General features: G+C 39.1%; 1 protein-coding gene and 1 pseudogene across 4 annotated transcripts in view; both read right to left on the bottom strand.

Annotated features, from left to right (window-relative positions):
• The window catches only part of BTBD8 (BTB domain containing 8), a 116,955-nt gene extending 109,552 nt beyond the window's left edge, over nucleotides 1-7,403 (bottom strand). For all 4 annotated transcript variants that reach the window (XM_042952806.1, XM_042952805.1, XM_042952803.1 and 1 more), the window contains exons 1-2: nucleotides 7,063-7,403; nucleotides 1,839-2,036 (exon numbers count right to left, since the gene is read on the bottom strand). In XM_042952806.1, coding sequence (XP_042808740.1) covers nucleotides 1,839-2,036; nucleotides 7,063-7,211 — 347 coding nt within the window. In that variant the 5' untranslated portion in view covers nucleotides 7,212-7,403. The remainder of the gene's footprint in view (nucleotides 1-1,838; nucleotides 2,037-7,062) is intronic.
• Nucleotides 7,404-7,458: 55 nt separating this feature from the next.
• Nucleotides 7,459-22,692, bottom strand: LOC122225920 (annotated as a pseudogene).
• Between the last annotated feature and the right edge of the window lie 770 nt (nucleotides 22,693-23,462).

The following is a 23,462-nucleotide window of genomic DNA, read 5'->3' as shown; positions in this document are numbered from 1 at the left end:
TAGTACAATACAATGATGTCATTGCCAGTATTGGCTTTAAACTTAGTTCCACATTTACTTGTCATCATTAAGCACTCAAATCAAGAACCTACTAACCAGTACATACATAGCCCTTTACACAGAGCCCTGCCCATAACCGGGCACAATAAACACCTGCTGAATAAGTATATGTGAGGGGTGGTGTGACAGAAAACCACTAAAATATCATTTAGAACAATACCCAACTTCCATATATTAGAAAAAGGGAAGAAATGGGAGGGCAGGATTTAAAAAACTGAAATGAAATACAAACAAACACTTTAAGATTTAAAAACATAAAAAACTTAGTGAATTTTTATGGTGCTAATTACGGCCCAGACATTTTACATCTGAGAAAATTCCAGGCACAGAGGGATTAAGTTTGAGGCACACAGCTACCAAATGGCAGAGTAGAGAATTTGAACTCAGGCATTCTAGCCTTAGAGTCCATGTCATTTAAATGTCATGAAGACTAAGAGATATAATTTTGAGGAACTACATTAGAAAATACTTCTCTCCTGGATACATTTAGCAAAAATGAATGTCAAATAATCACACATATGAGCATAAAATAATAAGGCATTAAAATGAAATTCTATTCAATTAGAATGGGGATTAAACTAATTTCTCCCATTATTTAGCTGATGAAATCTCTAAGTTTAGCAAACACAAGTCCCCAAAATTACAAATCAGTTCAATGGACATTCTATTTTCAAAAATTTTGACCATGCACAAGCCATAAGAATAAACAGTTATGGGGAGCCTGGGTGGCTCAGTCGGTTAAGCACCCAAGTTCGGCTCAGGTCATGATTTCGCGGTTCATGAGTACAAGCCCCACTGACAGCTCAGAGCCTGGAGCCTGGAGCCTGCTTAAGATTCTGTATCTCCCTCTCTGCTCCTCCCTTGCTCACGTTCTGTCTGTCTCTCTCTCTCTCAAAAATAAACATTAAAAAAAAAAAAGAATAAAAGGTTATGATCTCATATTTTTACAAACATAATCCATTTAAAGCTTTGCATACCAATAATACAGAAGTCAGTAGGGGAACTTGGGTGGCTCAGTTGGTTAAGTGTCTGACTTCAGCTCAGGTCATGATTTCACAACTCATGAATTCAAGCCCCGTGTCGAGCTCTATGCTGACAGCTCAGAGCCTGGAGCCTGCTTCAGATTCTGAGTCTCCCTCTCTCTCTGCCCCTCCCCCTCTCACACTCTGTCTCCCTCTCTCTCTCTCAAAAATAAACATTAAAAAAAATCAAATAGACATATATATAAATGGTTATATAAATATATATAAATTTATATATTATAAGAATATATAGCAATGGTTCTCAATAGGGGGATAATTCCACCCTCAAGAGGACATTCAGTGATGTCTGGCAGGCATTTTGGTTCTCACAACTTGGGGATAGAGGGAACTCAGGAAGGGTGCTACTGGCATCCAGGGGCCAGAGGACAGGGATGCTGCTAAACATCCTAAACTGCACAGCACAGCCCCCACAAGAGAATTACCCAACCCAAAATGTCAATAGAGCCACTGTCCAAAAACCCTGGCAAGGAGTAACTCACTTGAATTACCAGAGAACACACCATTTCTCCTCTTTCAGGCTCGATCTCAAATTAGTACTTAGTCTTTTCTAATACTAAGGCTCTAATACTCTAATACTAATACTTAGCCTCTACTAATACTAATTACTAAGATAATTTGGAATTTAAATGAATGGATTTTTCTTAGGTTATAAAACAGATATGAAATATGTTTACAAGATAAACAATTATATATTAGACTTAAATATAAGAGAAAAAAGATAAAGAAAGCACTTACTGTAAAAATGTTCTAAATTCTGAAGTTTCAAAGTTCTCTACAACAACAGGCTCATGATTTGTTAAATTATCTGATGTCTGTCCAATAGTATGAAAATAGAAGTCAGGAACCCTTGCTAAAAGGACTGCTTTGTGTGCTTTGAACAAAGTATAACCTATGGAGAAAATAACATCTGTATGGATTTCTTCCGTTAGGAGCCTGTAATGAATAAAAAGAAACCATAGTTTAATTAGTGATACTCAGAAATATATAACATACGCATTTTTATAAAATAACTTTTAAAAATAACTCAAACTAAAAATTACAGAGATAAGTAACACAATAAAAATAGGTTAACATGAAAAGGAGTTTGTTCTTAGTTCATTCCAAAGAACACCGTTTAATATTAGCTTTGAATCTAATTTTCTGAAATTTATAGTGAAAACAAAGGTAATTATACCAAAAACAATAGGACTTTTAGAAAATTTCTTTTTAATTCTTTCTGGTAATAATAAAATTTATCTCCTGCTATTTATGTTGATTTTCCTTAAAAATGTACCTACTTTAGACTTATTTCAGAAAAAGAACACAAAGTAGTATTGTCATTGACTATTGAAAAGAATCAATTTTTAAAAATCTTACTAAAAGAAGCAAAGAAAGTAAAATGTCAACAACACATGCAAACCAAATATAACAATAGACAATCCAGATTAGACACTGGTACATTTTGTTCCAACTATTGTTAAATACGAAGTCTGAAAAGGCAGGCTTGGCCATCAAGAATGTGACATTTAAGCCCTTTTCCATTTTTTTCCTCACACAAATAGAACCATGCTCTAACCTATTATTAAAATGGGCTCCTGGAGTAACCCACTGAAATCCCTTTATTAACACACAGACATAGTTGTTGTAAAGCCCACTGATTACATGTCAAGTGATGGAAGAACAGAAATCAGCATCATAATACTGTCATAATCTTTTGTCCCTGTGAAAACTATACATTTCTACTCTAAATACTAATACTTCCTATTACTGTATCATTATGCTCAGCAAGGTATGTATTCTCAGGGGATTTCTGTATTGCAGGATATAACTGGCAATCACACCAGTACACTATAGGAGGTACAAGTAATGGATATAGATATCCATTACAGTGAAAGCTTCGAATGTTACCACTGACACTCACTCACATTCCTCCAAGACCAAGTTAATGGCTCCTTCCTCTGATTCCAACACACTTGGTGCATACCTCTATTATAGCACTTGTCACTGCATCATTATTTGTACGTGTCTTTCTCTCTACTAGACGATAAACTCCCCAAAGGCAAAAACTGTATATTTAGTATGTAGAGCTCAGTATCTGCTTGTTGAATTTTGTTGTATTTTACCCTAAACAAAACAAATGCTTCAGAGCACAACTTTCAGAACCTTGGAAACAATGAGCAGACAGAAGCATTTTAGACAATATTTTCATCAATATATCATTTTCATAAGTGGTTTTTAAAGTTATGCAAAAATAGGGGCACCTGGGTGGCTCAGTCAGTTGGGCATCTGACTTTGGCTCAGGTCATGGTCTTGTGGCTCTTGAGTTCCGGCCCCGTGTCAGGCTCTGTGCTGACAGCTCGGAGCCTGGAGACTGCTTGGATTCTGTGTCTCCCTCTCTCTCTCTCTCTGACCCTCCCCCCACTCACACTCTGTCTCTCTCTGTCTCTTGAAAATGAATAAATGTTAAAAAAAATTTTTTAATTAAAAAAATAATAAAGTTAGGCGAAAATGTATTTGTCTCTCAAACATTAATTAAAAAAATTGTACAAATACTCAATTTGTTCCTTCCTCCCACCCACCTTCTCTCCATCCTACACTCATCCTCAAGTGAATAAGGAAACAATGCAGCTAGTAGCCATATAACCATCACTAGGATATCTGCCTTTTTCATAATATATGCTCATAAGTATTTGTTAAATTAAAAAATTTAATGTGTTTAAAAATTGTTAATATGAAAATATAGTGCTTTTTTTTTATAAAACCATATCAGTTACAAGTATATATTGTGTGTTAAAAGTAACAGAATTATCTGACTCAGACTGGCTTAACCATTAAAGGGGGTTTATTGGCTCATCTAATAGCAAAGTCTAGAGGAAGGACAGGTTGGAACAAAGCTTCAACCATGTCAAGGCCCAGCTTCTTCCTATGTCATTTCTCTGCCAACTATGCATTAACTTATCTAGTGCGTTTTGGACTGCTGATGATCACTAAAAATTTCCTGAACATGTACTATGTACCAAGCACTGTGGACAGATAATGACTAAAACATCATATGTGCACTCAAGAATTTTATTGAATAGCAGGGAAGACAGGTCTGAAAACTACAGAGTGTGATATATTCAGTAACACAAATAAATAAATTTTTTTCTAAATTTTTTTTTAACGTTTATTTATTTTTGAGACAGAGAGCGACACAGCATGAACAGGTGAGGGTCAGAGAGAGAGGGAGACACAGAATCTGAAACAGGCTCCAGGCTCTGAGCTGTCGGCACAGAGCCTGATGTGGGGCTTGAACTCACAGACCGCGAAATCATGACCTGAGTTGAAGTCGGGCGCTTAACCGACTGAGCCACCCAGGCACCCCAGTAAATTTTTTTCAAAGACAGACATGAAAGAAGACCTTACAGAGGACAAAAAAAAAAAAAAAGCATTTTAAAGATCAAGTAAGAGTTGGTCAGGGGAACAAGGCAAGGTCACAGAGAGTTCTTGGCTCCACATTCCTTGCTAAGGTATGTGTGAGTATGGAGTTACAAACTGGTCAGCAGAGAGTACTGAGGGTCTGAGAAGTGACAAATGAAGCTGCAGATAAATAAGAGGCAAAGAGTTTAACTCTGTGTTACAGTTGAAGGGGAGTCAAATGACTTAAAACATAGACAAATTCATATTTATCTATGATGAATCTATGAATCATCTATGAATAGATGATATATAATATCATCTATTAGTTGTGTAGAAGAGGAGTTTATTAGTTGTGAAAAAGAGGAAGTAGGGGGAAATGAGAACGAAGATGAGGAAATTGCTGCACAACAACAGATCCTCAACAGATCACTCAAATGTCACCTTAAAAAGCCTTCCCCAAACTCACCCCAGTCCCCATCACCTTTGTTTGGCTATTATCTCTCTTACTAGAGTGTAAGCACAGCACCAAAGCCATGTCTTATTAATCTTTAATTCTTCAGGACCTAGTACAAATCTAGGTACATGGTGGGTGCTAGATACTTCATTAATATTTGCCGAATAAATCCATTATATTGCTGTGCTTGAAAAAGATTAATTTGGCACAGCAATTAAGGTGGCTGGGTGTACATATGAAGTTTTTCGTTTAAAAAGTCGGGGGGGGGGCACCTGGTTGGCACCATCAGTTAAGTGTCTGACTCTTGATCTCTCGACTTAGGTTATGACCTCACAGTTTGTGAGTTGGAATCCAACATCCAGGGCTGACGGCATAGAGCCTGCTTGGATTTTGTCTCTCCTCTCTGCCCCTCCCCTACTTGTGCTCTCGCATGCGCACGCGCTCTCTCTCTCTCAAAATAAATAAACTTAAAAAAAAAAAAAGAATTAAACAAACAAACAAAAGAACTGCTACATCTATTTTTATTTGCCTGTAACAGGAACTTGGGAGTTCAGGGTCCTATCCTTAATTATTCCTAGGATAAGCATAGATTGTTCACTTGCTATACCTTAATTTCATTTTCTTTATATAGACATGTTATCTTCCTTAAATTCCTGACACCTTAAGCCAGGAGAATAAAGCCACTAAAGGGAAGGAATGCCTCATCCTTACAGATTCACCCTAGAAACGGAACAACTTCAACTTCATTTTTCCACCAATTACATTAATCCCCCACTGGTGGAGTCAAAGCAGCATCTTTGGCAGACAGGCCCAAATTAAAAGGGAATTTTCTTTTACTTTATAGAAAGCTCAGCTTATAGCTGCTGGAGCCTTAAGTGTGGGCAACAGAAAGCACTTTTTAAAATGTAGAATGCGGGGCACCTGGGTGGCTCAGTCGGTTGGGCGGCCGACTTCGGCTCAGGTCATGATCTCGTGGTTGGTGAGTTCAAGCCCCGTGTCGGGCTCTGTGCTGATAGCTAGGAGCCTGGAGCCTGTTTCAGATTCTGTGTTTCCCTCTCTCTGACCCTCCCCCGTTCATGCTCGGTCTCTCTCTGTCTCAAAAATAAATAAACGTTAAAAAAAAATTTTTTTTTAATAAAAATTAAAAAAAAATTTAAAAAAATGTAGAATGCTGCACAACAGTTGGTTATTTAGTGGTAATTATGTTTACTCTAGTTCAGTAGTTCTTAAAGTGTAACCTAAGCCAGCAGCATCACCATCACCTGGGACCTCATTAGAAATGCAAAAGCTCTATCCCAGACCAACTGAATGAGTACTAGGGTCTGGGACCTAGTAAATCTAAATTTTAACAAGTCCTCCAGGTGATTCTGCTGCACACTGAAGCTCGGGAATCACTTTCGGTGGAAATGGCAATTGGCCAGGGTACATTCCTAAGCTTCATTTTCTTTATAAACTGAGATGTCAGTACCTGGATTCACCAAAGCCTGAGTTAAGGTTCATAACAACCCACCATTTGCTTGGGCCCTCATGGGAGCTGGGAGTTGCTGGGAGCTGTAGAGTGTTCTAGGCAGAGAGTGGAAGCCGGGTTGCAATCGGGAAGTATTTTGATGTAAGCATTTCTGGTAAACTGTTTAAAGAGAGCTCAGAAGAAAGTGACCTCCGAGGCTACACTAATTGTTCTATTTTTCCTTAATCTAAATAAATATTCATTTTCATACCGGATTTTATCATTTTTCTTAAACTGTTTAAGGTTTTTTTTGTTTTATTTTGTTTTTAAGTGTACGTTTCAGGACCATGAAACCTGGATCCAACACCACCTTAGCGATAGGTCTTTCAAGAACTAAGCCTGCTCGTGTTATTTCGGCATAGACTGGTGCCGCACGTAACTATGATGATAATTTTGGCTTCCTTTTTGTATCTGTTACATAGTCTCCGAGGTGCTCGGGACTGGTTTTTTAGGGCGAGCCAACGGCTCTGTAGTGAGGAGACTGGTACACGTCCCTCAAAAGCCTGAGGCGAGGAGAACGAGTAGAGGAGGGATGGAGAGGCAGAGAAGGAGCCACAGCTTCTGGGGCGGAGATGGATGCCTTAACAACTGAGGCAGCCAGGGTTCCCGCCTCCTCCTACCTGAGCAGATCCTGGCTGAGCTCCTCCGATATCACCGCCTTCAGTCGGCGCCGCTCACAGGGCCCCTTCTTTTGCAACCCCTTACTGCAAACTCCAGGGGACCTCAGAAGTACCACGGGCGTCGCGCTCCCCTCCCCACAGCGGGCCATGTCCCACAAAGGTACGGCGGCGCCCCGCAGGCCCAGTATTGGCTCTCAATTCCCGGCTGTGGAAGAAAGGGGCGTTTCCGACCCAACGCTCCTCTCCTACCCGAATCCGCCCCGCAGGGAAAGGTTGAAGCCTCTGGTCTGTTTGCACACGGTCCCCTACAGCGGCCGGACAGCTCTCTAGGGCATTCTCAGAGGCCGGCGCCTGCACGTGACCCAGTAAGGGTGTGCGCAGGCGTAGTAGCTCTGTTTACTTCGGCCGACGGGCACCCCGCCCCGATTGCCCAGGGATCAAACCATCTCCCGGGATAACCAATCTGTGCGACTCCTTGTCCTCTTCCTCTTTGCGTTGCGGGTGGTGCTGGCCATTCATTTTAATAGATGTTTCATTGCGAGCCGAGTTCAAATGAACCTGCGCGCTTTTCCACATTATGTCTTCCTGGGATGTCAGAGCTTTTTTTTTCCAGGAAAGAACAGGTAGATGAGACCTTTCCTGTAGCGAGTCACCCTCCCTCGCTTTGTTGTTTTGAGCAAGAAAAACGGGATGTGAGGAGTAGGGAAAGAACTTCGTAAAATCAGCAAGAGGTTAGAACATTCATGAATCCCCTGAAAAGGTGTATACAACGTCTAAAAGACCGCCATCCCTTTCTAATCCAAGGAGTGGCTCATATAACCTCTCATGAACTTTAGCTGGGAAATATCAGGTTGTATTCCAGCCCTTTGCATATAAAGCCATAATATTTATGACGAGAAAGTGAGGAGGTAAGGCTGAAAGGGCAAGGCCTTTAATTGAATGGGGAAGTGAATGGATTGGTGAGGTATAGAATTTTGGATATTTTGCCCTGAAGAAAATAGCTGGATGGGTATCATTTTTAAATCTTTTGGTATTTTTAAAAATTATTTCCTCCAAAGGAAGAAGGCTCAATAGTTCTGCTTCATTCAGGAGCTCTGTACAAAGGTATCCTTTATGGTTGCTTGGTTTAAATCAGTTTTCAACGTTTCAGTGGTTATATTTGGTTCTTATGTCTCCTGAGTCTCTTCTAAACAAATACCAAGTATTTGGAAAATGTATGGACCTCGTACCATAAGATTGCGCAAAAAGTAGTCGTTTCTCCGAATAATGCCCCTTTCAGATATTCAGACACATTAATTATGAAAAGAATAACTGTTTAGTGGATTCTTAATTACACGTGTAGTATGAGGAATGCCAAAGAAAATACAAAAATAGCTAATGTTTACTGAATGCTTATTAGGTGAGGGAACTGCTCTACTTGGTTTATATACATTAACTCAATCTTTGCAACCACCACTTAGGTAGGTACTACTATGAGCCTAATCGACAGGTGAGGAAGTTGAGGCATGACAAGATAGGGCAAGGTCACACAGCCAGTATAGTGGTGGCCTAGATGTTAAAACTTAGACTAGCACCCAACTCTTCCCTTCAAAGTCCTGCAGAATTTCTACCATGTCCCTTTACCAGCCAGTGAAGTAATATTCCAGCACTTTTATTATGCACAATTGTGTTTATTATTAACTCAGTGGTTGGAAAAGGATGACAGACTGGTTTCCGGTTCATGTAATTTAATTCTCTTAAAACACCTTAGGCAACTGACTACATGAAATGATTAAAGAAAAAGTCCACCTTTAAAAAGCAAAACTCGGGGCGCCTGGGTGGCTCAGTCGGTTGAGCGCCGACTTCGGCTCAGGTCACGATCTCGCGGTCCGTGAGTTCGAGCCCCGCATCGGGCCCCTGTGCTGACAGCTCAGAGCCCGGAGCCTGTTTCAATTCTGTGTCTCCCTCTCTCTGACCCTCCCCCTTTCATGCTCTGTCTCTCCCTGTCTCAAAAATAAATAAACATTAAAAAAAATTAAAAAAAAATAAAAAATAAAAAAAAAATAAATAAAAATAAAAAATAAAAAGCAAAACTCTCATCAATGATGCTTGACATTTCACCATTGGAGAATTTTAAAGCATTATTTTTATTTTAATTAATTCCGGCTGTGAAGTTATTTATACCTTAATGTGAGAGAAATTATCTGATTTTTTTTTTTTTCCTGAAAGACATTTAGGAAGAAAAGAGGATCCTAAGGAACTAGTAATGGGAGCTTTGAAGGTAGACACAGCTAAACACATAATTTTGGTTAGGGTTGGCCTTAATTATGATTCTCATGTGTGAAAATTTTAGGTAAAATTGCCTTGGAAGGCAAAAGACTCTTCCAAGGACTACAGTTTCATGAAAGAAAAGTGATTTTTTGGGAGCATTATTTTTCCTTCTTTAAAAATGTTTCGTGTGAAATATTTCAATTTTTTTTTTTATTTTTTGGAGAGAGAGAGCACATATGAGAGGGGGAGAGGGGCAGAGGGAGAGAGAGAATCCCAAGCAGGCTCCACACCCAGTGCAGAGCCCACAAGGGGCTCAATCCCATGACCCTATGATCATGACCTGAGCCAGTATCAAGAGTTGATTGTTCAGCTGAGCCACCCAGGCACCCTTCATATGAAACATTGCAAACATACAAAGTAAAGAAATTTACTTCACTTTACCCATTTACCAATTTACCCATTACCAAGATTCAACAATTATCACGATTTGGGCATATATGCTTTATGGAGTCTTCTTTCCTTTTGGTCCTTTCTAATATTTTTCCTTCTTTCCTTCCTTCCTTCCTTTCTTCCTTCCTTCTAAAATTTTTTAAAGTAAAGGCACAGACATTAATTTTATTCCTATATACTTCAATATGCACCTCAAAAAAAAAATTGGATGTTTCCTAACATAAACACATTATATAGCCACTAACATTATTCCTTACAAATTAATAATAATTCCATTTACTATATAGCCCATTATAAAATTTTCCTAACTGTCCTAAAAAATATCCTTTATAGCTGGATAAAGAATCAGTTTTCAAATGATTCAGAGGTCGCATTTTGTTCTTATGTCTCCTGAGTCTCTTCTGATCTAGAGCAGTTCACTCTTTCATTTTTATCTTCATGCCATTGATGTTGTGGCTGAAGCCTGGCAGACTAAGCTATAGAATATCCCACACTTAAAATTTTACTGTTTGTGTCCTTGTAGTATCACTTGCTATGTCCATTTATACCATACATTTCCTGCAAATATATGTTTCAGAGCCTTGATTAAATTCGGGTTCAATTTTTTAGCAAAAAATAAATTTAATAGATGGTATGTTAGTTTTCTATTGATGCTTTAATTACCGAAAATTTAGTGGCTTAAAAACAATACAAATTTTTTACCTTCAGTTCTGTAGGTTGGAAGTTCCACATGTATCTCACTGGGCTAACATCAAGGTGTAGGCAGGACTGGATTCTCTTATGGAGGCTCTAAGGGAGCGTTTCCTTGGTTTTTCAGCTTCTAGAGGCTGCTTATATTCCTTGGCTATTGGCTTCCTTTCCCCCTTTTTCCGAGCCAGTAGGTTGAGTCTTTCTCACATTGCATTATTCTGACATTTTCTTCTGCCTACTCCTTTGCTCTTCTAAGCACTCTTTTGATTATGTGCAGTGCAATTGGATAATCCAGGATAATCTCCCTGTTTTAAGGTGAGCTAATTAGCAACCTTAATTCTATTTACAAGCTTAATTCCCCTTTGCCATGTTCTGGGATTAGGACATGGACATCTTTCAGAAGGGTGGGGGCAAGCATAATCCTGCCTACCACAAGTGGTAATTCATTTTGTATCATATCAGGAGTCATATAATGTTTGGTTATCCTCCTTTTAATGTTGCTAAAATGTATCATAGGTTTCATCTGATAATTTTGATAATTCTTGGTTGAACCAACTAAAGATTGCAAAATGATTTTATAATTCTATCATAATCTAAATTTATCTGCTGGACATTTGCTGGAAATCTTCCTTAAAGAAGAACTGTCCCTCATCAGTTAGAAGTATTGGGTATCCAGAAAGACATTTCACACTGTAAGGGCAGGATAACTGCTTAATTCTCTTATTTAAATTATCATTTTTCAAAGTAAGGAGTTGGTACCCTTGTTAATTCCAATATGTTCAGTTCATTTTTGTTATCTTCATTAACTCATTGATTTTTATAAATTTTACAAATTTTTATAAATTTTTATGAATTCATTTATTATTGTTTTTGATGCTCAAATTGCTTTATCTGGCCCATGGGAGTTCCTTTATATTGGCTCCGATGTCCTTTTGACACATTCTTTAATCTGTGGTAGTATCCTTGCTTTCTGGCACAACCAGATACCAGATACCTTGTTTATTTCCCACTCCAGCTATTCCTCCAAAGAACTACAGTTCCTCCAAAGTGTGGAATGGTAGGTAGAGCCCACAATCTGGGTGCTAAGTGTGCTCACCAATATTGAAGGACCATGTTGTTTCTAAACAATATAGTTTTATAAGAAAAAAAGTTGCTGGGGCACCTGGGTGACTTAGTCAGTTAAACATCTGACTCTTGATTTCATAGCTTAGGTCATGATCTCACGGTCATGAGATGAAGCCCTGCATCAGGGTTGAGCCTGATGGTGCTTGGGATTCTCTCTCTCCCTCTACCCCTCTCCATCTCAAGCATATTCTCTCTCTCTCTCTCTCTCTCTCTCTCTCTCTCTCTCTCTCAAAAAAAAGTTAAATTTAAAGAAATTGCTGAATTTATACTATATCTGATTCAAATTTAACATTATGAGATTTTCAGATACTTTCTTTTTAAATTCCATTCTTTTTTTTTTTTCTTGCACTGAAAAACTCTTGGTTCCTAACAACGTTAACAGAATTACTTATCCAAATGTTCCTATAGAAGTTATTAGAGTTTCATAATAATACGAATATTGCTACTAACAGACTGCATTCAATTTAAGGTATTTTGCATTATAATGATGGGAATATCAAGTTGGGTGGTTACTATAGAACTACTATTTGTGTCCTCCCCAAATTCATACATGGAAATCTGATCCCCAATGTGATGGAATTTGGAGTTGGAGCCTTTAAGAGGTGATCAGGTCATAAGGGTAGAGCCCTCATGTATGAGATTAGTTCCATTATAAAAGATACCCCAGAGAACTCCCTTGCCCCTTTCACCATGGGAGGACACAGTGAGAAGACAGCTGTTTACACATCAGGAAGCAAGGTCTTATAAGACACCAAATGTGCCAGTCCATTGATCTTGGACTTTGCAGCTTCTAGAACTATAAGAAATAAATGTTGGTTGTTTAAGCCACCCATAGTATTTTTGTTACAGCACCCTGAACTGACTAAGACAGTGATGATTATAAAATATCACTTACTCATCTCCTTTCTTCAGTAAGAAATGCATGGAAATTATCTCAAACCAATATTTAGGGGCACCTGGGTGGCTCAGTGGGTTAAGCATCTTACACTCTATCTCAGCTCAGGTCATGGTCTCACGGTTCATTGGTTTGAGCCCCATGTTGGGCTCCTCGCCAACAGTACATAGCCTGCTTAGGATTCTGTCTCTCCCTCTCTCTGCCCCTCACCTTCAATCTCTCTCTCTCTCTCTCTCAAAATAAACTTTAAAAAAAAAATATTTATCTTTTTCTTTCTCTTTCCTTAAGCTTTCCTCTTCTGCTCACCTTCCCCTCACCCATCTCTTCTTCCTTCTCAAAATATCAGGAAGCTACCTAATGAAGTTTAAGCTTTAGGGGCCCCACTTGTACAAGCCCCTTCCAAGGCCCCAGTGGGGTCCCTAGAAATGTGTCTACTTTTTGTACTTTTGGGGGTATGTTTTTGTAAATTTAGCGAAGAAATTTTACCACGATTGATCAAGACTTTCTTCTTAGCCAAATGTCCCCCTCCTGTATGGTGGCACTGAGTGGCTACATTTTTGGGAAATGGCCTCAGTGAAACTAAGTTAAGGGTACAGTAGTTTGGGCTAGCAAGGGATGTTTATTGATTTGCAACCATTTCCACATCTAGATAAATTGTTGCTCCCTGTTCTGGTCCAGGAATGGCTTCCAGGAATACTTTGCTGAATCATCCTGCATAGTGACATGAAGGAATAGGGCCCAAGGCCACATCACATCACATCAAATGTGAATATGTCTTACAGCAAAGGGTGCTAGAGGTATATCGATAGTAAGGAGGTATACAACATTAAGTAGAAGCTCCAGTTCTTGTCAGTCCCTAGTCAGAATAAGAGGAGTATTCTCAATAATGCAGACTACGCAATTATAAACACAAATTTCCCGTTTGATGAGACTCAGACAAAATAGAATTTATCAGAATTCTTGTGTTTATATCTTATGTTTGTGATATTAGTGAGCTTTCCAGAAATTGTAGTCTGTTGTAATTTCTTTACTCATTCTAAATAATCACTTTCATATCTAGAAAAAAACAATTTTAAATAGCAGCGATACCATTGATAATTTTTTCAATGTTATTTCCAATACTATATCTTCCTGATGTTTCTTTTTATTTTGTCTTATAAAATATTCAGGCTATTCTCAGCACTCTCAACAATAGCCAAATTATGGAAAGAGCCTAAATGTCCATCAACTGATGAATGGATAAAGAAACTGTGGTTTATGTACACAATGGAGTACTACATGGCAATGAGAAAGAATGAAATATGGCCCTTTGTAGCAACGTGGATGGAACTGGAAAGTGTGATGCTAAGTGAAATAAGCCATACAGAGAAAGACAGATACCATATGTTTTCACTTATGCGGAACCTGAGAAACTTAACAGAAACCCATGGAGGAGGGGAAGGAAAAAAAAAAAAAAAGAGGTTAGAGTGGGAGAGAGCCAAAGCATAAGAGGCTGTTAAAAACTGAGAACAAACTGAGGGTTGATGGGGGGTGGGAGGGAGGGGAGTGTGGGTGATGGGTATTGAGGAGGGCACCTTTTGGGATGAGCACTGGGTGTTGTATGGAAACCAATTTGACAATAAATTGCGTATATTGAAAAAAATATTCAGGCTATTCTGAGAAAGAACAAAGAGGCATTTATCCAGAAGATACTTTTTGGAGAGAATAAAAATGACAATTTAGTGTACTTATTTATTGCCAGTGAAGCTCTTAATGTGATATTTTCTCTGCAAAACTGAAGGACAGGTGACAAGCTATACTTCCTCTGGCCTTACTTTAGCACTAAACAAAATAAAGGCATTAACTAGAACAAAGTGAACAATGTTTATGAATAGATCTCTCTTTTTTATCTTATTTTTTAAGTTTTTATTTAAATTCCAGTTAACATACAGTGTAATATTAGTTTTAGATGTAGAATTTAGTGATTGGACACTTATATACAGCACACAATACTCATCATAACAGTGCCCTCATAATTCCTATCGCCTATTTAACCCATCCCCCTGCCCACCTCCCTCCATAACCCTCAGTTTGTTGTCTATAGTTAAAAGTCTGTTTCCTAATTTGTTTCTCTTTTCCCCGCTATGTTCATCTGTTTTGTTTCTTAAATTCCACATATGAGTGAAATCATATAGTATCTGTCTTTCGCTAACTGACTTAACTAGTTTAGCATAATACTAACTCCATCTGCATCATTGCAAATGGCAAGATTTCATTCTTTTTTATGTCTGAGTAATATGTCATTGTATGTATATATATACCACCTCTTTTTTATCCATCATCAGTCAATGAACACTTTGGCTCTTTCTATAATTTAGCTATTATTGATAATGCTGCTATAAACATCTGGGTCATGTATCCCTTCGAATAAGTATTTTTGTATCCTTTGGGTAAATACCTGGTAGTGCAATTGCTGGATCATAGGGTAGTTCTATTTTTAACCTTTTGAGGAACGTCCCTACTGTTATCCAGAGAGGCTGCACCGGTTTGCGTTCCCACTAATGGTACAAGAGGCTTCCCCTTTCTCTGCATCCTCGCCAACACCTGTTTTTTCCTGTGTTGTTGATTTTAGCCATTCTGACTGGTGTGAGGTGGTATCTCATTGTGGTTTTGATTTGTATTTCCATGATGATGAGTGATGTTGAACATCTTTTCATGTATCTGTTAGCCATCTGTATGTTTTCCTTAGAAAAACATCTATTCGTGTCTTTTGTTCATTTTCTAACAGGATTATTTGGTTTTTGGGTGTTCAGTTTTATAAGTTCTTTATGTATTTTGGAGACTAACCCTTTATCAGATACATCATTTGCAAATATCTTCTCCCATTCCATCAGTTGCCTTTTAGTTTTATTGATTGTTTCCTTCATGGTGCAGATGCTTTTTATTTTGATGACATCTTTGTAGTTCATTTTTGCTTTTGTTTCCTCAGGAGACATATCTGGTAAGAAGTTGCTATAGCCAGTATAACCAAAGAGGTTACTACCTGTGTTCTCCTCTAGGATTGTGATGGTTTCCTGTCTTATATTTATGTTTTTAATCCATTCTGAATTTATTTTTCTCTATGGTATAAGAAAGTGGTCCAGTTTTCCCAACACCATTTGTTGAAGAGGCTGTCTTTTTTTTTCCCATTGAATAGTCTTTTCCTGCTTTGTCGAGATTAGCTGACCATATAGTTTGGGTTCATTTCTGGGTTTTCCATTCTGTTCTCTTGGTCTATATGTCTTTTTTGTGCTAGTACCATACTGTCTTGATGGCTACAGCTTTGTAATACAGCTTGAAGTCTGGAATTGTGATGCCTCTAGCTTTGCTTTTCATTTTCAAGATTTCTTTTGCTGTTCGGGGTCTTTTGTGGACCCATATGAATTTTAGGATTGTTTGTTCTATCTCTGTGAAAAATGCTGGTGTAATTTTGATAGGGATTGCATTAAATGTGTAGATTGCTTTGGGTAGTATAGACATTTTAACAAGATTTGTTCTTCCAATCTATGAGCATGGAATGTTTTTCCATTTCTTTGTGTCATCTTCAATTTCTTTCATAAGCGTTTTATAGTTTTCAGAGTACAGAACTTTTACCTTTTTGGTTCAGTTTATTTCTAGGTATCTTATGGGTTTTGGTGCAATTGTAAATGGGATAGATGCCTTGATTTCTCTTTCTGATACCTCATTATTGATGTATAGAAATCCAAAAGATTTGGGGCACCTGGGTGGCTCAGTCGGTTAAGCACCCAACTCTTGATCTCGGCTCAGGATTTGTGAGTTTGGGCCCTACATCAGGCCCTGTGCTGATAGTATAGAGCCTGCTTGGAATTCTCTCTCCTCTCTCTGCCCCTACCCAACTCATGTTCACTTGCTCGCTCTCTCCTTCTCTCTCTCTCTCAAAATATAAATAAATAAACATTTAAAAAAATAAGTGCAACAGATTTCTCTGTGTTGATTTTGCATTCTGTGACTTTACTGAATTTGTGGATCAGTTCTAGAAATTTTTTGGTGGAATCTTTTGGGTTTTCTATATAGAGTATCATGTCATCTGCAAACGGTGAAAGTTTGACTTCTTCCTTGCTGGTTTGGATGCCTTTTACTTCTTTTTGTTATCTGATTGCTGAGGCTAGGGTTTATGTTGAGGTATGTTCCCTTTATCCCTACTATGTAGAAGGTTTTTATTATGAATGAATGTTGTACTTTGTCAGATGCTTTTTCTGCATCTATTGAGAGGATCATATGGTTCTTATCCTTTCTTTTTACTAATGTGGTGTATCAAATTAATTGATTTGAGAATATTAAACCACCTTGCAGACCAGGAATAAATCCCACTTGATCATGGTGAATGATTCTTTGAATGTGCTGTTGGATTCAATTTGCCAGTATTTTGTTGAGAATTTTTGCATCCATGTTCATCAGGGATATTGGTCTGTAGTTCTCTTTTTAGTTTGAGTCTTTGTCTTGTTTTGGAATCTGGGTAATGCTGGGCTCATAGAACAAGTTTGGAAGTTTTCTTTCTATTTCTATTTTTTTGGAACAAACTGAGAACAAACTCCCAAACAATACTTTAAATGTTTGGGAGAATTCCTCTGTGAAGCCATTTAGCCCTGGACTTTTGTTTTTAGGAGATTTTTCATTACTGATTCAATTTCTTTGCATCCACCTGGGTGGCTCCATCGGTTAAGCATCCAACTCTTGATTATGGCTCAGGTCATGATCTCATGATTCATGGGTTCAAGCCCTGTGTTGGGCTCTGTGCTGACAGTGCAGAGCCTGCTTGGGTTCTCTCTCTCTCTCTTTCTGTCTCTCTGTCTCTCTCTCCTTCTCTACCCCTTCCCTGCTCACATTCTCTCTCTCTCTCTTTCTCAAAATGATTAAACACATAAATAAATAAATAAATAAATAAATAAATAAATAAATAAATAAAACATTAGTCTCTTGGGGCTCCTGGGTGGCTCAGTGAGTTAAGCGTCTGACTTCAACTCAGGTCATGATCTCATGGTTTGTGGGTTTGACCCCCATGTTGGACTCTATGCTGACAGCTCAGAGCCTGGAGCCTGCTTCAGATTCTGTGTCTTCCTCTCTCTCTGTCCCTCCCCCACTCATTCTCTCTCTCTCTGTCAAAAAGTGAATAAACATTACAAAAAATAAAAAAAATAAAATGAGTCTCTCATGGGCAGCATATAGATGGGTCTTGTTTTTTTGTCCATTCTAATATCCTATGTCTTTTGATTGGAGCATTTAGTCCATTTACATTCAGAGTAATTATTGGTAGATATGTATTTAGTGCCATTTTATTGCTTGTTTTGTCATTGTTTCTGGAGATTTTCTCTGTTCCTTTCTAGTTTTTGTCACTTTTGGTCTTTCTATCCCACTCAAAGCATCCCCTTAGATATGTCTTGCAGGGATGGTTTAGTGGTCACAAACTCCTTTAATTTTTGTTTGTGTGGGAAACTCTTTTTTTTTTTTAAATGTTTATTTATTTTCAAGAGAGGGAGACAGAGAGCAAGCAGGGGAGGGGCAGAAAGAGAGGGAGATACAGGATCCAAAGGAGGCTTCAGGCTCCGAGCTGTCAGCACAGAGCTTGACGTGGGGCTTGAACTCACAAACCGTGAGATCATGACCTGAGCTGAAGTCAGATGCTTAACTGACTGAGCCATCCAGGCACCCTGGGAAACTCTTTATCTCTCCTTCTATTCTGAATGATAGACTTGCTGGATAGAATATTCTTGGCTGATGATTATTTTTCCATTCAGCATTTTGAATATATCTATGCTACTCCCTTCTGGCTTGCCAAGTTTCTGTAGAGAGATCTGCAACTAGCTTTACTGGTCTTCCTTTGTAAGTTAGGGACTTCTTTTATCTTGCTGCTATTAGGATTTTTTCTTTATCCCTATATTTTGAAATTTTAACTGCAGTATGTCTTGTTGCCCTGCTTTTGCTGATTTTGATGGGAGTTCTCTGTGCCTCCTGGAAATTAGATGTCTGTTTCCTTCCCCAGATTAGGGAAATTTTCACCTATTATTTCCTCAAGTAAACCTTCTGCCCCCTTTTCTCTCTCTTCTTCTGGGACTCCTATAATACAAATGTTATTATGTTTGATGGAGTCACTGAGTTCCTTAACTCTACTCTCATGACCCATAATTCTTCTTTCTCTCTTTTGTTCAGCTTCATTAGTTTCCATTATTCTATCTTCTATATCACTTATTCATTCCTCTGCTTCTTTCATCCTTATGGTCATTACATCCAATCTGTTTCAAATCTCCCTTATTATATTTTTCATTTCTGATTTTTTTAACTCTTTTATCTCTGTGGTAAGAGTGTCCCTTATGTCTTCCATGCTTTCCCAAGCCCAGCAAGTATCCTTATGATTGTTGCTTTAATTCTCTCTCAGGCATATTACTTATATCTGTTTCGATTAGATCCCTGGCTATGACTTGTTCTTTCTTTTGAGATAAATTTCTCCATCTTGGCATTTTGTCAATGTCCGTATCTTTTTCTGTGAGTTAGAAAAGCCTATTATACTTCCTGCTCCAGAAAGTAATGGCTTTATGAAGAAGAGGTCATATAGTGTCCAGGTCCTGTCACTTCAGGGAGTGTTTCTGGTGTGTGCTGTGTGCACTCTGCTGCTGTGTTTTGGCTGCTTTATCCCTCAAGTCAGTCATCTGCAAATGGCAGCATTTGGACCTTAGCAGAGTGTAGTGTATTTTAACTAGGTGTACTCTGGTCTGCTTGTTAAATAAGACCTTGTGTGGGGGGGGGGGGGGGCGTGGGGGGGGGGGGTTGTGCTGGTCTTGTAGGAAAGAGGCCCACTGTGCTGGTCCTTGGCACACCTGACCAAGAAAAGTAGCACCAGCAGAGTGCAGGGTGGTGGGACTTAGTATAAGTAGGTTAGGCAGCCACTGTCAATGCTGTGCTGCTTACTGAAGTTGGTTTTATGCTGAGGGGTGGGGGAGGGAAATGGCACCAGCAGCTCCTTTGTCCCCAGAGAGGGGTCTCCGTGCTTGCTGCTCTTAGGGAAGCACCCCCCCAGAAGATCGAATAATTTTCCCTCACCCACCTCGGGCATTTTTCAGATCACTGTTTTCACACAATCTGTCTCTAGGTTGCTTGACTTCCTGGAGCAGTGCAGTGCCTTTTGGGCTCTATCCCAGCCAAGTCTGCTGACTTTTAAAACTCCAAACTTTAGGGAATTGCTGTGCAGAGGGTCTGCACTGGCCTTCTGTGGGAGGGTTTTGCCACTCTGGGATGGATACAGGTTTGACGGAGAAGGGCAGTCACAACAGAGCACAGGGGCAAGGGATTTGGAGCAAAACAGACTAAACAGCCAGTGTCTGGGTTAGGCACCTTCAGCAGGTGTTTCTGTGCCTATGCTGAGGGGAGGGGGAGGGAAATGGTGCCTGCCAGCTCTTTTGTCTTCAGAGAGGCAACTCTGCAAATGCCACCTCTCACAGATGTGTTCCAAGAAAAGCAAATAGTCTCTCTCCATGTGCTTAGGTGAGCCTCACATCAGGGCCATCTGCCCCAGGATTGCTCACATGTCTTCTCTTCAGTAGGGCAGTGCCTTCAGGGCTCTATCCTAACCAACACCACCTGATCTCTAAAACTCCAGTCTTTGAGCCCCAAAGATTACAAAAACTCATGAAGATCAACTCCTCTTACTTTCCCAGCCAATGACTTTGTGGAAGTGCTCTCCTTGTGTGATCCCCTGTGTGCTCCACTCTCATTTGCCTTTCTCTGCGACCACAGCCCCCTCCCCTCTGTAGCACTCCTGATCCATTTCTCCCCTAAACCAGTCTCTGCACTTCCTACCTTCCTCAGTGTAGTGTCTTATCTCCCTCTAGTTGTGCAGTTTGTCCTGTCAGTTCTCAGGTTGATTTCTTGGCTATTCAGAATGATTTGATAGTTATGTAGGTGTGTTCAGGGGATGAGACAGGCCTAGGGTCCTCCTACTATGTTACCATCTTAGCTCCCCTTATGAATAGACCTCTTGTTCTCCACCTTCAGTCACATTAAAGCAAACGTATATTAAGCAACATAGGTACTATAAGATCTAATTGAAATATATATTTCTCAAGCATATTATACATAGCACAGTTAAGTGCTGAAAGTAAAAAACTATTGTGTTTTTCCTCAAAGGATAATTTTATTTCAATCATAGTTTCTCTCTGGAAGGTAACTTCACAATTTTCAGGGCTGACTTTAACATTTGAATACAGCAATTAAACCTACTTGATGTGATAATGAATATATATAGGCTGCGGAGAGGTCCAAGTATGAATTTAGTAACTTGTTATATTCTGGATGCTTCAGGCAAATTTCTTAAAGTTCTTGTATAATATGTATTTTGAATTCTGTCCAGCTATTTTCTGAAAGAGTCTGGAAACATCAAGATCTGGCACTCTAAAGGCTGCCCAAAGTATAGCAGCTAACTCCTGCTGTGTTATGAAACCAACCTCATCAAGATCAAAAAGCTTAAATGACATTTGTAGAATCTTTTCAGTGTTGATAGGATTGCACAGGGCAGTCAGTCCTATCACATATTCTCTGAATTCTATGCTACCATCATTATTCCTGTCAAAGGGGGCAAAAAGTTGTTCTAAGGGCTCTGAAATTAGGATTTTTAAATAATTTGCAAACTCTTCAAGTCCTATCTTCTCTCCCTTAGAGGCAACTGTAATTGCAGTATATTCATCCAGATGCTGATGAATATTACCCCAATCTCACTTCAATTTCTGGCTAATTTCTGTGAATTCCACCAAACTATCTTCCATGGGTAGTTAAAGGTTACCTGTGAAAATCATTAGTCTACAATCTTCATAACTATGGTCTGTCACAGACACTCAGAGCATTTGCCATGTTGATCCTCACTATATCAGCAAAAGGGATGTGTTTTTTTTTTTTTCTTGATTATTTTGTATATAAATAGGCATAAACACCACTTCTCCTCTGGTGAAGAGTTGACTCAAGGTCAATATATAGACCTAAACCTGTCTGTAGACCTGTAAACCCCTCCTAGATCTAGGTCACTGTGTCCAGTGTGTTTAGGTACCTAGGTAGCACTGGCTGCACAGGAACACCCAGAGAGAAGTCCCCTAGTTTAAAAGTGACCAGACAGGTACAATTGGTGCACACTCCTTCCAAGAAAATCAGGATCTGTGGCCACTTCCTTTCAGATGTGAATAGCTTCAGGATTTCATTCCATGTATTCTTCCTGGAACTGGGGTCCTATCAGGTTACAAGCAGAGGCTGTGTTGGCATTAGGAATTTTCCAGCCACTGGGGTCTGTGTGTTTTGACTTGCCTAGACCATCTAGGGTAACCCTGCCACCACACAGGCAATTGGATCAAAGAAAGTGGAGTGCAGCACTGTAACAAAGATGAGAGCCTCATCTCTGGTTGCATTTTCCCCTTTCACTTTAACCAGGAACCCCACTAAACAGAATGTTGCCTGAAACAAGAATTTGAGGACTGGTTGCACCTGCTTCTTCCCCCAACTCGTAGTAGTGTTGGCTGGTTGAGCAGAACCGCCCTTGGTGGAAAGTGTGGCCACTGGCCAGAGGCCATTGAAGAGGAAGGTGATGCAGGACTCACATCCCAGCACCAGCACAGTCCCAGTGAGGATAAGACAGGCCCAGCGCCACCAACTGAGGTGCCTCTGCCGCCTGAAGGGGTTGGCCACTGCAGGTGGGTACGACATGCTCATCCCATGACTCACGGTGGACTCCCACACCTGCACCTCGAATTCCAAGCTTGGCTGAGCCCTGAGGCCAACTTCTCAGTGGTCTCAGGCTGTGGGTAGATTGGATCTGGGGGCAACCCTCAGAGCGCACTCCTTCCCCACATTCAAGTGCTCTTTCTGTTCACACATAATTAGAACTCTCAGATATAATGTGGGTTAATAGGAAATGAGGATGAATTACCTCTAAAATCAGAAAAGTTAAAAATGATAAATGGTGTAATAGAATCACATCAAGAGTATAATCATTTTTGTTTTTTTTAAATGTTTTCCTTTTGACATATATGTTTAATAAATTATTTTCACATAATTTTTGACATTTATATTAAGGACATATTACATACCTACTAGGGATATGTTAATTTAAATAGATGAATATTAATTACAAGTTTTTCATTTAAATGCCATTACCACTAAAGTTTACTTACTGTGAGATGCTTTGGGAGCTGGTAAGTCAAATTCATTTACTCTCCCTACAAATTGATTTCTACAGAGACAGTAATATCACTTCATGCTAAGAGGTTTAACTGATGGCGCCCTTGAGCCTTTATATCTGTCACAAGCACTCTTCCACATGAATAGAAAATTAGAATATATCCATTATCATAGGCTGGAATTAGCCATGGCACATTTGATTCATATTCTTAACATGAGTCTACATGAACCAGTCAGCATTCCAAACTGACATTAAGTAACAACAACAAACCCTAAAATCACATTTGTCAGTAACAAGTTTTCAGTAAAATAAGTCAGGACTATTTTACTGGGTCAACATACACTGCCAATGAAGTCCTATTCCTCCCTTTGTTGCTGCCCTTCAGAAAGGATCAAGAGGAAAGCATAATCAAAGTTGGTGTGAACCAGGCTTTCTTCTATACCTTGTAAAATTTGCAACTCTGAAAGTGCTATATAGGATATTCCTATATTTGCTAATTACTAACATAACTTCCTTTTCCCAGGATTAAAAGTCAAATTGTAGGTTTCTGAGAAATGTTTCTATTTATTGGAGCACAGCAGGTTACCAATAAAACAGAAAGAGCAGTGTAGATACAGAGCCTGTTATCTTACTGGAAAGATTAGAGGCTTTATAACCAGATGAATCTAGGTCAGATTCTGGTTCCAACAGTTATGCTGTGGGCATTGGCCAACCTTGTTTTCACATCTATAAATTGGTAATACTCTGTACCTTGCAATGTTATTATGAGGCACAAGCACAATGTATACAGAAAATTGG

The sequence above is a fragment of the Panthera leo genome, chromosome C1, assembly GCF_018350215.1.
Source record: "Panthera leo isolate Ple1 chromosome C1, P.leo_Ple1_pat1.1, whole genome shotgun sequence".
Lineage (NCBI taxonomy): Eukaryota > Metazoa > Chordata > Mammalia > Carnivora > Felidae > Panthera > Panthera leo.
This window is presented reverse-complemented; position numbering and strand designations above follow the sequence as displayed.